The sequence below is a fragment of the Neovison vison genome, chromosome 6 (assembly GCF_020171115.1).
Source record: "Neovison vison isolate M4711 chromosome 6, ASM_NN_V1, whole genome shotgun sequence".
Classification (NCBI taxonomy): domain Eukaryota; kingdom Metazoa; phylum Chordata; class Mammalia; order Carnivora; family Mustelidae; genus Neogale; species Neogale vison.
Window position 1 is genome coordinate 95,225,020 of NC_058096.1, and position 12,634 is coordinate 95,237,653.

The 12,634-nt window shown below is 43.1% G+C and overlaps 1 protein-coding gene across 5 annotated transcripts in view; it reads right to left on the reverse strand.

Annotated features, from left to right (window-relative positions):
- TNIK (TRAF2 and NCK interacting kinase) overlaps positions 1-12,634 on the reverse strand; it is a 388,557-nt gene that overhangs the window by 52,660 nt on the left and 323,263 nt on the right. For all 5 annotated transcript variants that reach the window (XM_044251788.1, XM_044251786.1, XM_044251789.1 and 2 more), the window contains 3 exons: positions 11,438-11,602; positions 8,832-9,071; positions 5,570-5,676 (listed from right to left, as the gene is read on the reverse strand). In XM_044251788.1, the coding sequence (XP_044107723.1) occupies positions 5,570-5,676; positions 8,832-9,071; positions 11,438-11,602 (512 nt within the window). The remainder of the gene's footprint in view (positions 1-5,569; positions 5,677-8,831; positions 9,072-11,437; positions 11,603-12,634) is intronic.

A 12,634-nucleotide genomic window follows, 5' to 3' on the forward strand; every position in this document is an offset into this window, starting at 1 on the left:
GGGGAATATAAGTATTTTGAGAAAATGTCATACCATTCATATTATTCTTTTCCTTATTGTGTAGTAATATGGTCTGTCCTTGGGGCCATAGGGTCTGAGATAAATCCTTTTAGAGGGAATTTTAGAAGGATTCTATGAAAGAACAGGTCACATATTAACTGTAACTACTCAGATCCAAATGTGAAAAAATTTGAAAACATTCATATATATTTCTTTAAATGCTAACTTTTAGTCTGAACTTTTAGTTCAGACATTTGCCATCCCACAGACAATGCTGTTTGCTCTATAAAACACACAGTAAAGTGAAAATGTGGCAATTATTCCATTTGCTTAAATCATATAAAAAGTCAAAACAGAAAATTAGGATTACAAAGTGATTTCTTGGCCCAAATATTGGGCCAAGGCTATAATTAACTGGCTGACTGCCAAAATTCACTCTACTTTGTTCTTTGATGACACAGCCAACGAGACCAAATGAGCCATGGGAACAGAGGTTTGGGATGGACAGAGAATTATTTTTTGAAAGTAAGCATTTAGTCATCGGGTTTTGACTGGGTGTTTCTGGCTTAATTTAAATCTTTTCATTTTCTGAATATACTTGTTTGATCAAATTTTAATTTGCTTTAAAGGAACACATGAATCAAAGTTAAATAATAAAGTACATGGAATTTTTTAAAACAGTATTTTAAAAAATGAACAAGTCAAATCTTGACTTGGACTCAGATGATCACGGGAAGCCCAGACAGCAGGTTAAGGACAGCACAGCCATGTGCGCAGGCGTGAGAAGGAAGGTCGGAACAGGGCTGGGGGTCCTGGGGACCCGTGCTATCACGGAGACTGCAGCCACTGGGGACAGGAACTGTCACGTGCACATAATAACGTGAGTACCAGCTCGAGCAGGGAAGTTTGGGGGATATAAATAGGTCCCAGGGGACGATAACTTTTCAAAGGTCGTCAGTATCACAGGAGGAGAATCGATAACCATAGGATGAAGAGGGGCTACTAACATAACCCTCAGATCGCTCGTTGGGAAAGGTGGAGGCAAGATGCTGCCTTGTAGTCAGCCAATCAAGAGTCCTCTCTCCTCTGGGCACAGGAGGCAGCAATGCCAGCTGTGTCTTTCACTAAACATGTAAGCACAGCAGGGTACTTAAGAGTGTGGACTTGGGTGCAATGGTTCAAGCTGGAGGTTCAAATGGGGCCACTTAGGAAACTTGTCACCTTAGGGCCAATAACCCGTGTTGGTCTCCATCCCTTCTATAAAATGGAGGTGACTACGGCCACCATCTCCCAGAGTTGTTGTATGTTTTACAGAAGTCACCATTGGAAATGCACATCAGACATTGCCTGACATTATCATAAAGATGCTCCAGAAGTGTTTATTACAGAAACAAATAAACAAATAAGCAACAAATCACCCCAAACCAAGCAGAAGGCAGAGATGCACAAGGTCACCCGGTAACACTTTCCTGAACAACTAAAGCAACTAAAGTTGTATTGGCTGATACACACCTATTTAAAAACCTATTCTTTACAGGGCTCCTTTTGATTTCGTGTAGTGTGTGAAGACAGGGGAAGAGTGACATAACTGCAAATTTTTCTCTGGGAGAAGGAAGGTTTTTGAAAATAGTAAAGCTCTGCTTTTTGCCTCGAGTTACACGTACATACTTGCACAAAGCCATTGAAATTCACCTCCAGAATCTTCCATTCAGGGTGCCAAGGAATTTGTTGACTTAAATATACCATTTCCTCCATTCTCAGAAATTATCACATACTCTGCAGTTACTACAGAATATACAACGTCTTGCACACAGTACCTGGAGTTCATCAGTACTTGAATTTAAGAGGCAAAAACCGAGCTTTGTGACCATTAACCTCTGCTTCCTATTCTTTCTTTTTCCTACTGGCTTAGCACAAAGTGGTTTAATTCTCACTTGTATCACAATATATACCAAGAGAACTGCTCTCCTTGGTGATTCTTCTCCAGGTGGGGAATCGGGGACCCAGGTTCCCTCCATATTCAGACACTGTTGCCTTTAACCTGCGATCCCTAAGTTTGTCACAGAAGAAGAGAGAGTCTCTACCTTCTTTTGCTTCCTTTAGATAAGTCATTTCACATATTTACCCCAAAGCAAAATAAGAAAGCAAGGCAAGGAACAAAATTTTGCCCCTAATAAGGCCTATAGTCCCGAAGACCGGCAGGTATGGTATATCCTCTGACCTGGGGGCCCTGGACTCAGGTGGTCTTGTTTGAGTCACTGGTTCACAAGGTCCCATGCGGCCCTTCACACAACAGGTCCTTCATATGCATTTACTGAATTTAGCAAATGAAAAATAATAACAATAAAACACCCTGAATTATTCCTTTATTACATGTGTGATTTTCCTTGGGATCCATTTTTACTTTGCCAATTTCCTACTCTCCCTTAAGGATGATTCCAAGGTGGGGAGGGCCCCTGGGTGGCTCAGTGGGTTAAGCCTCTGCCTTCGGCTCAGGTCATGGACTCAGGGTCCTGGAATCGAGCCCTGCATCGGGCTCTCTGCTCATCGGGGAGCCTGCTTCCCCACCTCTCTCTGCCTGCCTCTCTGCCTGCTTGTGATCTCTCTCTCTGTGTCAAATAAATAAATAAAATCTTTAAAAAAAAAAAAAGATCATTTCAAGGAAAAGAGCTGGGTGGATAAAAAGGAATAGTGACCAACTCTAAGAAATACAGCTTATACCATTGTAAATTCAATTGTAAAGGATTGCTTATTTCAAAGCAACCCCTTTTTATGGCTTTATAGATGGACAACTGCCTGAAAAATGGTACAAAAAGAACTATGAGAACTTCATCAAGAGCAGTAAAAACAGGAGAGTGTGTTTTACGGTAAAGTGCGCCACCAATCACATCTCTGTTGTCTGTGCCCGTGTGTTTCCTTTACACATTGACTCAGGGCTTGGCCATGTGACTGAGGTTGCCAACGGGGCATCAGCAAAGATGATGCAAGCAAGGGCTTGAAAAGGTCTTGTTCACTGGGGCCTTCACTGAGGGGAGGTTGTCCTGAGTTCGGCAAATAGCAAAGACCAGGATGAAAGACCATGTGACAGTACATTTGACCCATCAGCTCAGTGTAGCTGCATTAAGTGAGCCCAAGTGAGACCAGCAGAAAAAGTCATTAACTAAAGTCTAAAACTAAAACTGAAAGTCATTAGCTTAACCCATAAGAAAGAATAAATAAGAACCATAAGAAATAATAAATTGTTACTCAATCAGACCACTGCGTTTTAGGGTGTTTTTCAATGAAGCAAAGGTGACCTAAATCTATCTTTATCACAGTAAATAAACCAAATCCTACAGCTTTAAATAAATGCAATCCAATCTAGAGTTGCAAAAATCTGATTCACATCTGAAGTGTTGGTCACTAGGAGATACGTAATAACAAGAAGCAGAGTGTTCAGGGGCGCCTGGGTGGCTACTTCAGTTAAGAGTCTGCCTTTGGCTCAGGTCATGATCCTGGAGTCCTGGGATCAAGCCCCACACCAGGCTCCCTGCTCAGTGGGGAGTCTGCTTCTCCCTCTGCATCTCCCTCTGTGCTCTTCTCTCTATCTCAAATAAAATATAAAATCTTAAAAAAAAAAAAAAAGCAGCAGAGTGCTTTGTAGGATTACTGCACGTGGCAGGGATGTGGATTTCCCACCCTCTCCCCCACAATCCCTCTGACTTTCATTGTAGGTAAATAATTATCACCTCTTAGCTCCCTCCCTCCATCCCTCAGAAAAGCAGAAAAAATGCTAGCTATCTCACAAAGTCTGCATTCTTTGGACAAAGTACAAATTTAAGTGGTTCTAGGAGAAAGGCTCAGTTTGACAAGCCACTGACCATCAAAGGCCAACTATCTTGGACCTAATGTCATTAAAATAACACTTCAGTGGGAACAAAGAGCTGCTTTTTTATTTGATTATATGACAGTGCTCTTTGTTTTTGGCTGATAGAAGGAAAAAAGACCGTGGAAATGACACTTGATTTACTGGCAGCAAAAATTCCAAGCACCTGATCCAATGAACAGAGCCTGAGGGCAGGGTCCAAAAGATTAAGAAGCGCTGATAAGTGGGGGCTTACTGCGGCTGGAAGAGGGGGACTGAACAAAGTTCACACTGGCAATCCCAGGGCTGCTGTTCCTTTGGCTCCCAGGTCACAGAACACTCTGGTCTCAGCAATGCCTAGCAACACCAGCTCAGGGAGAAGCTGACAAGTCGCTGGGAAAAAATGGTACGTTCCAAGCTTCCTACAAGTAGCATATCCGTTCAGTATGGGCTAACTTCTTTGTCCTAAAGGGATGAATGTGCTTAGTACAGTTCTATCTTATTTAGGGACCTCTTCCTAAAGCTCTTCATGTGAAGAGGAAAATTAGAGCTTCACCATCAAAAGCATCCCATATATTAAAGATAGGTACTAATCATCCTAACCTTTGTTTCCAGTCTGTCATTCTTCCTAGCAAGGGAGAGTCCTTCTCTAATGAACACAGTGAAGAATGTAACAGCCTGCCCAAGCTCATCCTTTTCAGAGTCTCAGCAGAGACCACTTGCTATTTCAGTTGATCCTAAAAAGCAGTGTATTCATCATGAAAGATCTGAGGGAAGCTCACAGAACTAGAGCAGCAAAACGGCGTCTGTTACCACATAAAATCAGCTCAGATACAGTCAAGATATTGTTTACTTCCCAGATTCTCCTGAGACCTCTACACCAACTGGGGGGGATGTGGTTTCCTGACTGTACGCATATCCATGGTTGATGGAAAATTCTAGGAGAGCACAGAGCAGCAGTGGAAGCATAAATGTATCTCAGTGACTCTCCATAATGCCACAGAGGTGATTTCTTGCTAAGAAAATAGTATAGTCCTTTTGTAATTTGCCAAGCAAGGAAGCTCTGAGGCTGGCCACTAACGCATTTCTTTGGAAATGACTTTGTAATGGCTTTTTTTTTTTTTTAAGTAGGCTCCACACCCAGCATGGAACCCAGCATGGGGCTTGAACTCCCCACCCAGAGATCAAGACCTGATTTGAGATCAAGAGTGGAAAGCCCAACCCACTGAACCACCCAGGCGCCCCAGACTCTGTAGTGTCTTACTGGCTCCCACAGAACATTTCTTGACCTGATGCTGAAAATCACCTCAAATCAGGACATCTTGTTGTGCTGACTTCATGAGTGATGCTTTGGGGCATTCCAACAAGACTTCAATTTGCAATTTTACTCCCCAATTTTTAAAATTGTCCAGTGAGGCACACCTGCTTGGCTTCTGGACTGTCTCATTTCTTCATGCCCTCACTTATTCATTCATGAGCTGCCACTGGGACAAAGGCTTGGGTCTTACAAGCCACTGATCATGAAAAGCCAACACTGACTTCTCTGAAAGGCTACTGAAGAAATAAAAGATGTGTGTTCTGGACCCACCAAAGCTTACTATCCAAGAGGCCAGTCAACATGTCTCTGAAGTGAAAAAAAAGGACAAAGACAACTTTTAAGAAAGCAATAATGACAATAACAGGTGGGGGCTTCTTCCTTCACCCTAACCATCTTCCTTGCCTTACCTTGCTCTGATGGGTTGAGATCCTAGTCTGGGTCCCAAAGCACTACCATTTCCGGGAGAATTCTTTCTGGCTAACGCTGGGGATATAGAAGTTGTTCTTTGAGGCACCTAAAAGAAAAACCAGAATTCAGAAATATTTTCCATACAATAGCTCCCATAGGCTCCTACCTGAAAAGCATCCTAACCCTTTTCTAAAATTTACCAGGAGTTACAGAAACTATCAGAAATGGGAAAGACATGGTGTTCATGTTTCAAAGAAATCTTTAACTTCCTAAACAAAATCACACAAAAGGCACATCGGCACCTTCAGCAATTATGAAGGAGAATGGTTTTCAGTTTTAAAGACAAATTAAAAAGCAGACCAAGCTAATTATTTTTATCACCAGGCTAGAGCACTTGACCTCCTTTCCTTGTGTAAGAGTGGCAGATACCAGAAATTTCTCTGGGGTACCATTAACTCAGTTGATCATTAGAAATTGCATCAGATGAGAGTTATCCAGAGAAGCTGAACTCCACCCCAAATGATAAACAGATAAGGAGATGATGAAATCTAGTGAGAGAGAGGTTATCAGGCTAGAACTTGGGACATAAGCCACAGGCTCAGGAGCTCAAAGAAACTCTTTTAATGGATCCTAAGTGTTACTACTTCCTAATCAACTTGCAGTCATTAATTAAAAACAAACCCCCTCGCAAATACTGTGCCTTGGAAAGTCAATTTGCAATGGACTACAGAACAGAATTAATATTGAAAACGCTGGCAGGGTCTTCAAAAAGACTGTGTGCACACTATTAGGCACACAGTAGGAAAAGAGATCATTATTAGCTTATCTGACAAGGGCCTAAGATGGGAACTCAAGTCTGCCTCACTTTAGTAAACATTTTTAGTGAAATCAAATATTGAAAGTGTACTAAAGGGGTCCAACATGAGGGAAAAGAATAATACTTTATAAAAGTGACCAGGAGGGGCGCCTGGGTGGCTCAGTGGGTTAAAGCTTCTGCCTTCGGCTCAGGTCATGGTCTCAGGGTCCTGGGATCCAGCCCTGCACTGGGCTTTCTGCTCAGCTGGGAGACTGCTTTCCCCTCTCTCTGCCTGCCTCTCTGCCTGCTTGTGATGTCTCCCTCTCTGTCAAATAAATAAAAATAAAATCTTTAAAAAAAAAAAAAAAGGTGACCAGGGGATGGAAATGTAGGTAACTCGTGATAACTGGTTGGATTAAACATTTGTTGGGTGTTTCAATCTTCATTCATCTCTTGGGGCTCTTTTTTTTTTTTTTTTAAAGATTTTATTTATTTATTTGACAGAGATCATGAGTAGGCAGAGAGTCAGGCAGAGAGAGAGGAAAGGGAAGCAGGCTCCCCACTGAGCAGAGAGCCTAATGCGGGGCTCGATCCCAGGACCCTGAGATCATGACCTGAGCTGAAGGCAGAGGCTTAACCCACTGAGCCACCCAGGCGCCCCTCTTGGGGCTCTTTTAAAGTGGGTTTGTGTTTTATGCTAGTTATTTTAAATATGTGCTTTGCTATAATAATGTTGTTTAATATAGTAAATGATATTTAACACTCATATAAATTTTATTGTTTATTATAATGCATTTTAAGATAAAGATCTAGAAAGCTGAGTCTACTGAAGAGAAGCAGCATGGCCGAAATCAGGATTCCCACCTGCCCAAATTAAATACTCGTTTTTTTCTTTTTTCCTTTTGTAAATTTAAATAGTTGTCAAGAAGAAAGAGTTTAACAAATTCTTAAAACTTAAAATCTTTATATGAATGTCACATTTTCTCCCGGAGTTAGAAATGTATGCCTGCATGTTTTAGAGAGCGGACCAATAATGTCCCTTTTCCGTTTTCCCAGTTCTTGGGCCACTCCCCTGCCCGACCTATCTTTGACATTAAACCTTGCTCCCTAACTAACCTTTTCTGAAGGTATCCTTACTTCCATAAAAGGAGAGCACCAACAAAACAAGTCACAGTCAGCTATTTTCATTTCCAAAAATCATGGAAATGCTGCTATATTATCTTTTTGAGTGGAAGATGAGGAAGAATATTTGAAAATCAGTGGGTAAAAAGTTCTTTTTGCCTGGTGTCAACAATGGCATTGATCTCCGGAAATTGTGGGACATTCCATTTGGCAAAGCTCCTATGTTAAGTTCAGGAGAAAGGAAGAATCAGGAAGAATGTAATGCAAAAATTTCTCTAGTATTTTGAAATGCTTCCAGGATGTCTGCAGTGAAATGCGTAGCCACATTTCATGACATCTTTTGGAATGAGTAACAATGGGTATAGGTAAAAACAAAACAAAAGAAACAAATCCAGGATTATTCTGTCTAGTAGATGGCTAGTCATTTCACCCTACGGTTTCATGCTCAGGAGTTAAATTATGACCTGGGCTAAAGGAGCTTTCCTTAAACAGAGCCAATTTTAAGAGCAGTACTATCTTCTGAACACCTGTAATTCGAGTTGTGTTATTAAAAGTAGAAATAAATCAATTTTCTACTTTTTATCTGGAAGTTTTCAATTTGTCTAGATGTAGTTTCAGTCACTGATGAAAATACCCATTATTCCATTTCTCTCTCTCTCTCTTTTTAAAAAGATTTTATTTATTCATTTGGGAGAGAGAAAGAGACAGAACACAAGTTGGGGAAAAGGCAGAGTGAGAGGGAGAAGCAGACTCCCTGCTGAGCTAGGAGCCCAACACGGGGCTTGATCCCAGGACATGGAGACCGAGACCTGAACTGAAGGCAGACATTTAACCATCTGAGCCACCCAGGTGCTCCCCCACTTTTTTTTCTTTCTTTCTTTCTTTTGTGTGTGTGTGTGTGTGTGTGTGTTTGTTTGTTTGTTTAAGTAATGCATACGCCCAATATGGGGCTTGAACTCACAACCCTGAGGTCGAGAGTCAAGTCTTCTATTGACTGAACCAGCCAGGCACCCCTATTATTCTGTTTCTTAATGCGGACAGTAAAATAGTAGTTTGGAATGTTTGAAGTTGAGAGTTCTAATTCTGGGTATAGGATAGATGTTTCCAAGTCACTGAGTTACCTGAGCCTCTGTTTCTTGGGAAAACGAGATCAGAAGTGATAAATGACAATCCAAGTCTTAGCTTAGGAACAAGAAGGAGAACATGAGAAAGGGTGCTGCTCTGGCATTCTCAGGTTCCTCATTACTATAGAAGGTCTGGAATAGAGATGCTAATAATAATGAATACTAATAATGAACAATAATGATGATGATAGCTATGATGAAAGCAGGCTAGCCTATTACCTTTGGTGGAATGTCTTCTTCCTGTCGTAACCAAGAGCTTCGGTCAAACTTCTCGATGCGAGTGGGGAGAGGAGGGTTTTCGGAGGTGGGATCCGAGTTCTGGCGTGGCATCTCAACGCGGTGAGAGGTCACGTTCAGAGCCTCCTGAAACCCAGACAGGCCCTTGGTGGGCTGCTCGTGCACTGACTGGGAGGCGGTCAAGGCAGGTCCCTGGGATTTTACCGCTACCAGATGTGGAATCTAAACATCAGACCAACAGCAGAGCAACCGTATTAGAAGAAAAAGCAGAGCAGCTACTATGTCATTCAGTGGAAAGGAAAATACCATTTTAGAGCAAGAGATGAGAACTGGAGGACACGGAGTGCATCACAGCTGTATTCAGCAAGCTTTCAGAAGCTCCTCCAAACTTCCCATTTACAGCCATATGTAGCGCTGACCCAGGGCACCTGGCCAAAATTAACTGAGTCACTCCGGACTCCTAAGAAGTCAGTGAAATAGGTGTGATGCTAATAGCAGCCAGTTTCAGTGGACATTTACTGGCCAGCAGTATAATATATTCACAAGCACTTTTCTTTGAATATTATAAAATTCCTCCCTCAAAACCCTTAACTTTGACTTCAGAAAGCACTCTCACTCTGTAAAACAAAAACTGCCCTGGGTATCTTACTCCTCATGAACTCACTACATCCACCATGAGGTGGACACAATCATTTTCAACCTTTTTCATGTGAGACTGGAAGGTCTAGAGAGGTTAAGTAGCAGCCTGGACCTCATGGCTCATACGTGGCAGGGCCTGGACTGGAACCCTCATGCGCCTCCTGGTCGCTACCCCTAACTCTAGGCTCTTCTACCTTCTGGTGAGCTGGTTCTCACCACCCATGATCTTATATATCTCTCCACACCAGGATGTTTCTTTTAGAGGTGTGAGCCCCCTAACTGGGCGTGCATTGGTCTTGTTTATGCAGGGAAGACATGCTGTCTTTGGGTAGAAATGCGGCTCTTTAAGACAGATCACGAAAATCCAAAGTTCAGAGTGTTCTTGACTGTTAGGACTCTTCTCACTTCATTGTTAACGTCTCGAAGGTAAAACCCCTGGAGATAGGAGCCAAGTCCGGTATGGAATCTCTTGGTTTACACTGTGCCTGGCACGGGGAATGTGGTCAATGGATCTCGGCTAGGGAAACATCTAGAATACTTTCTAAATTAAGCGCTTAAGTAAAACACTAATCTACTATCTGCTTTGTGCAAGGGACCTATCAGACCCTCTTTGTTCTGAAATCTCAAATGCGAGACCATTGAGGAGCATTTCCTCGGCCCTCTTCCGCCAGCCTGGCCCTGCTCCTTTTGCCCTTGAAGTCTTATCCCTGGAGCAGCCCTGCCCTTGCCTCTTCAGACCCTTTTTGGTCTGAAATATGAAATGTTATTCATTACAGCTCAAAATCCTCAAGGTCTAGTTCAGGTGAATGTTATGCTTCAACCAAAAAAGAACTGTAACCAATCACATTTTTATTAATGTTAATTCCACGAATATAATAATAATATTAAAATAGAGCATATTTTAAAAGTGCATCACAAACACACCCCTATTTAAAAGAGTTTTCAAAGACATTTGGGTGAAACCAGCTGCATCTGCATCATTACCTTTATTTTTTGTAAAATTCCACTTCATATTTCATTTTTAGTGTTTACAATTTCAGAAGTCCTCTAAAACCTCCTGAAACGTGTCCAGGTGTGGAGTAACTTTTTTCTTTTTTAAATAGCTTACACCAGTGGCTCTCGAGTCCTAGAGTGCTTCAGGAGCACCCGGAGGGCTTGCTAACATGCAGATCGCCAGACCCCCATGGACGTGCTGATCAGCAGCTCTGAGGCGACCCGGGAATCTGCCTTTCTACCAAGTTCCTGGGTGACGCTGAGGCTAATGGTCCAGTGACCACCCTCTGGAAACCACTGGCTTAGAAGACACAGTTTTATCCCAAGTCATTTTGTTTTTCTGGTTAAAGACCATGCCCAAATCCCAATGAACAGAACATAATGTAATAGTTTATATATGACAGATCTACACAAATGCTAGCTTGATAATTGTAACTGAACGGATGCTTGTTCCAACCTGGCAGACACCCCCATGGATCTCCAGAAAGGCCAGTTTACCAAGAGGTGACCCTGCCGTTGGCTCAAAGTTAAGGAGGGTGTCTTTTCTTTTCTTTTCTTTCTTTTTTTTTTTTTAAATATTTTATTTATTTATTTGACAGAGAGATCACAAGTAGGAAGAGAGGCAGGCAGAGAGAGAGAGGTAAGCGGGCTCCCTGCCAAGCAGAGAACCCAATGCGGGGCTCGATCCCAAGAGCCTGGGATCATGACCTGAGCTGAAGGCAGAGGCTTTAACCCACTGAGCCACCCAGGCGCCCCAAGGAGGGTGTCTTTTCTTTCTCCCCCCCTACCCCATCCTTCAAATCCAGTGAGGTCTCCTCTATTACTATAGGTTCTGCATTAAGAGCCGTTGTTGGACTGGTCCTATGTATGAATCCAAGTTATAATCCCCTGTTCTTTTAGTAAGCTTAATTGTACACCTAGCTGAGATGGCCGATGGAAGAAAGCCGGGAAGGTACCTGGGGATCGACGGGTCTGAGCATGGGGGGTGTCCGAGCAGGCTGAACCCCACTGATACTGAAGGACTCCGACCTCGGGGGCAGGTTGGGGTCAGAGATTCTGTTGGCAACCTTGTGAGGCATGGCCGGAGAACTCTGCCGGTTGAGCCTTGACCGCTCCTCCACCTAGAAGCAAAAAAGAAAAAAAAAAAAAAAAAAAAAGGTGCTTCAGTGGGTAGATGGATGGAAGCTGTTTTGCTGCCTTGTAAGGATTCTCTGTAGTCACCTGCACAGCCATTTTTGGGTCCCTCTGATCAATTCATCTTCAGGGGCCCCAGCTCTCCATACCCGCTCCACAGTCTTGAAAAAGCTCCTTTCTGTCAGAGTAAGCACTAGCTCAAAACACGTGGACCTCACAAGCTGTCACCCTTTGCTCCCTGGTATCCTGTGCTATTTCAGTTAGCGGGGAGTTTGGGACCTGCTTAAGAGTTTACCTTGCACTGACTGGATATTCTCTGGGTCACAAAGCCATGGAGTCAGTGAGGGACATGGAAGGAACTGGGGTGGGCATTGAGACTGCTCGGGAAAGCAGAAAACTCCTCACAAGCTGACTCAGGCGACAGGGAAGGGAAGACCACTCACCCTGCGTTTCCTCACAGGCCCTACTGACAGGCCAGCGGGTGTTTCAGGCGCTCTCTTAATGAGCAGACCTATCTTCCGACGGCCTATATTGTTTCTTTTCCCTCGTTAGGACCTTGTCTTTTCACTTGTCTCCCTGCTCTCTAAAATACACCATTCCATTTCCAGCCTGGACTCTGCGGCCTCACTCTGTCCCCTTCTTCCTCTTTGTCCCTGTGTGACATTCATTCTCGCTTCTACCCCTCCCTTCTCCCCACCTCCAACCCTCTCTCTTCTGGGGCCACTTTATTTCCCTTGTCATCTTCTTTCCTGCTGAGTCTCTCAGCCCAAAGCAGGTAACTGATCAGAAGGGTTCGGCAGGAAAGGCTCACGGTCCCAGGAATGCCCTTTTTTGTGGGGAAGATTCCCCTCAGTTCATGTCTGCAGCAGACAGACCATCACAGAGGCTATTTCCAAATGGAAATTCAGATAAACAAGATGTACACCGCAAGGCATGATTTAAGACCTCTGACAACTTCAAGAGGTCTAGCCCTTTTCTTTCAGATGCATCTCAGCTTGTCCTTCATTTCTTTCGGGTCA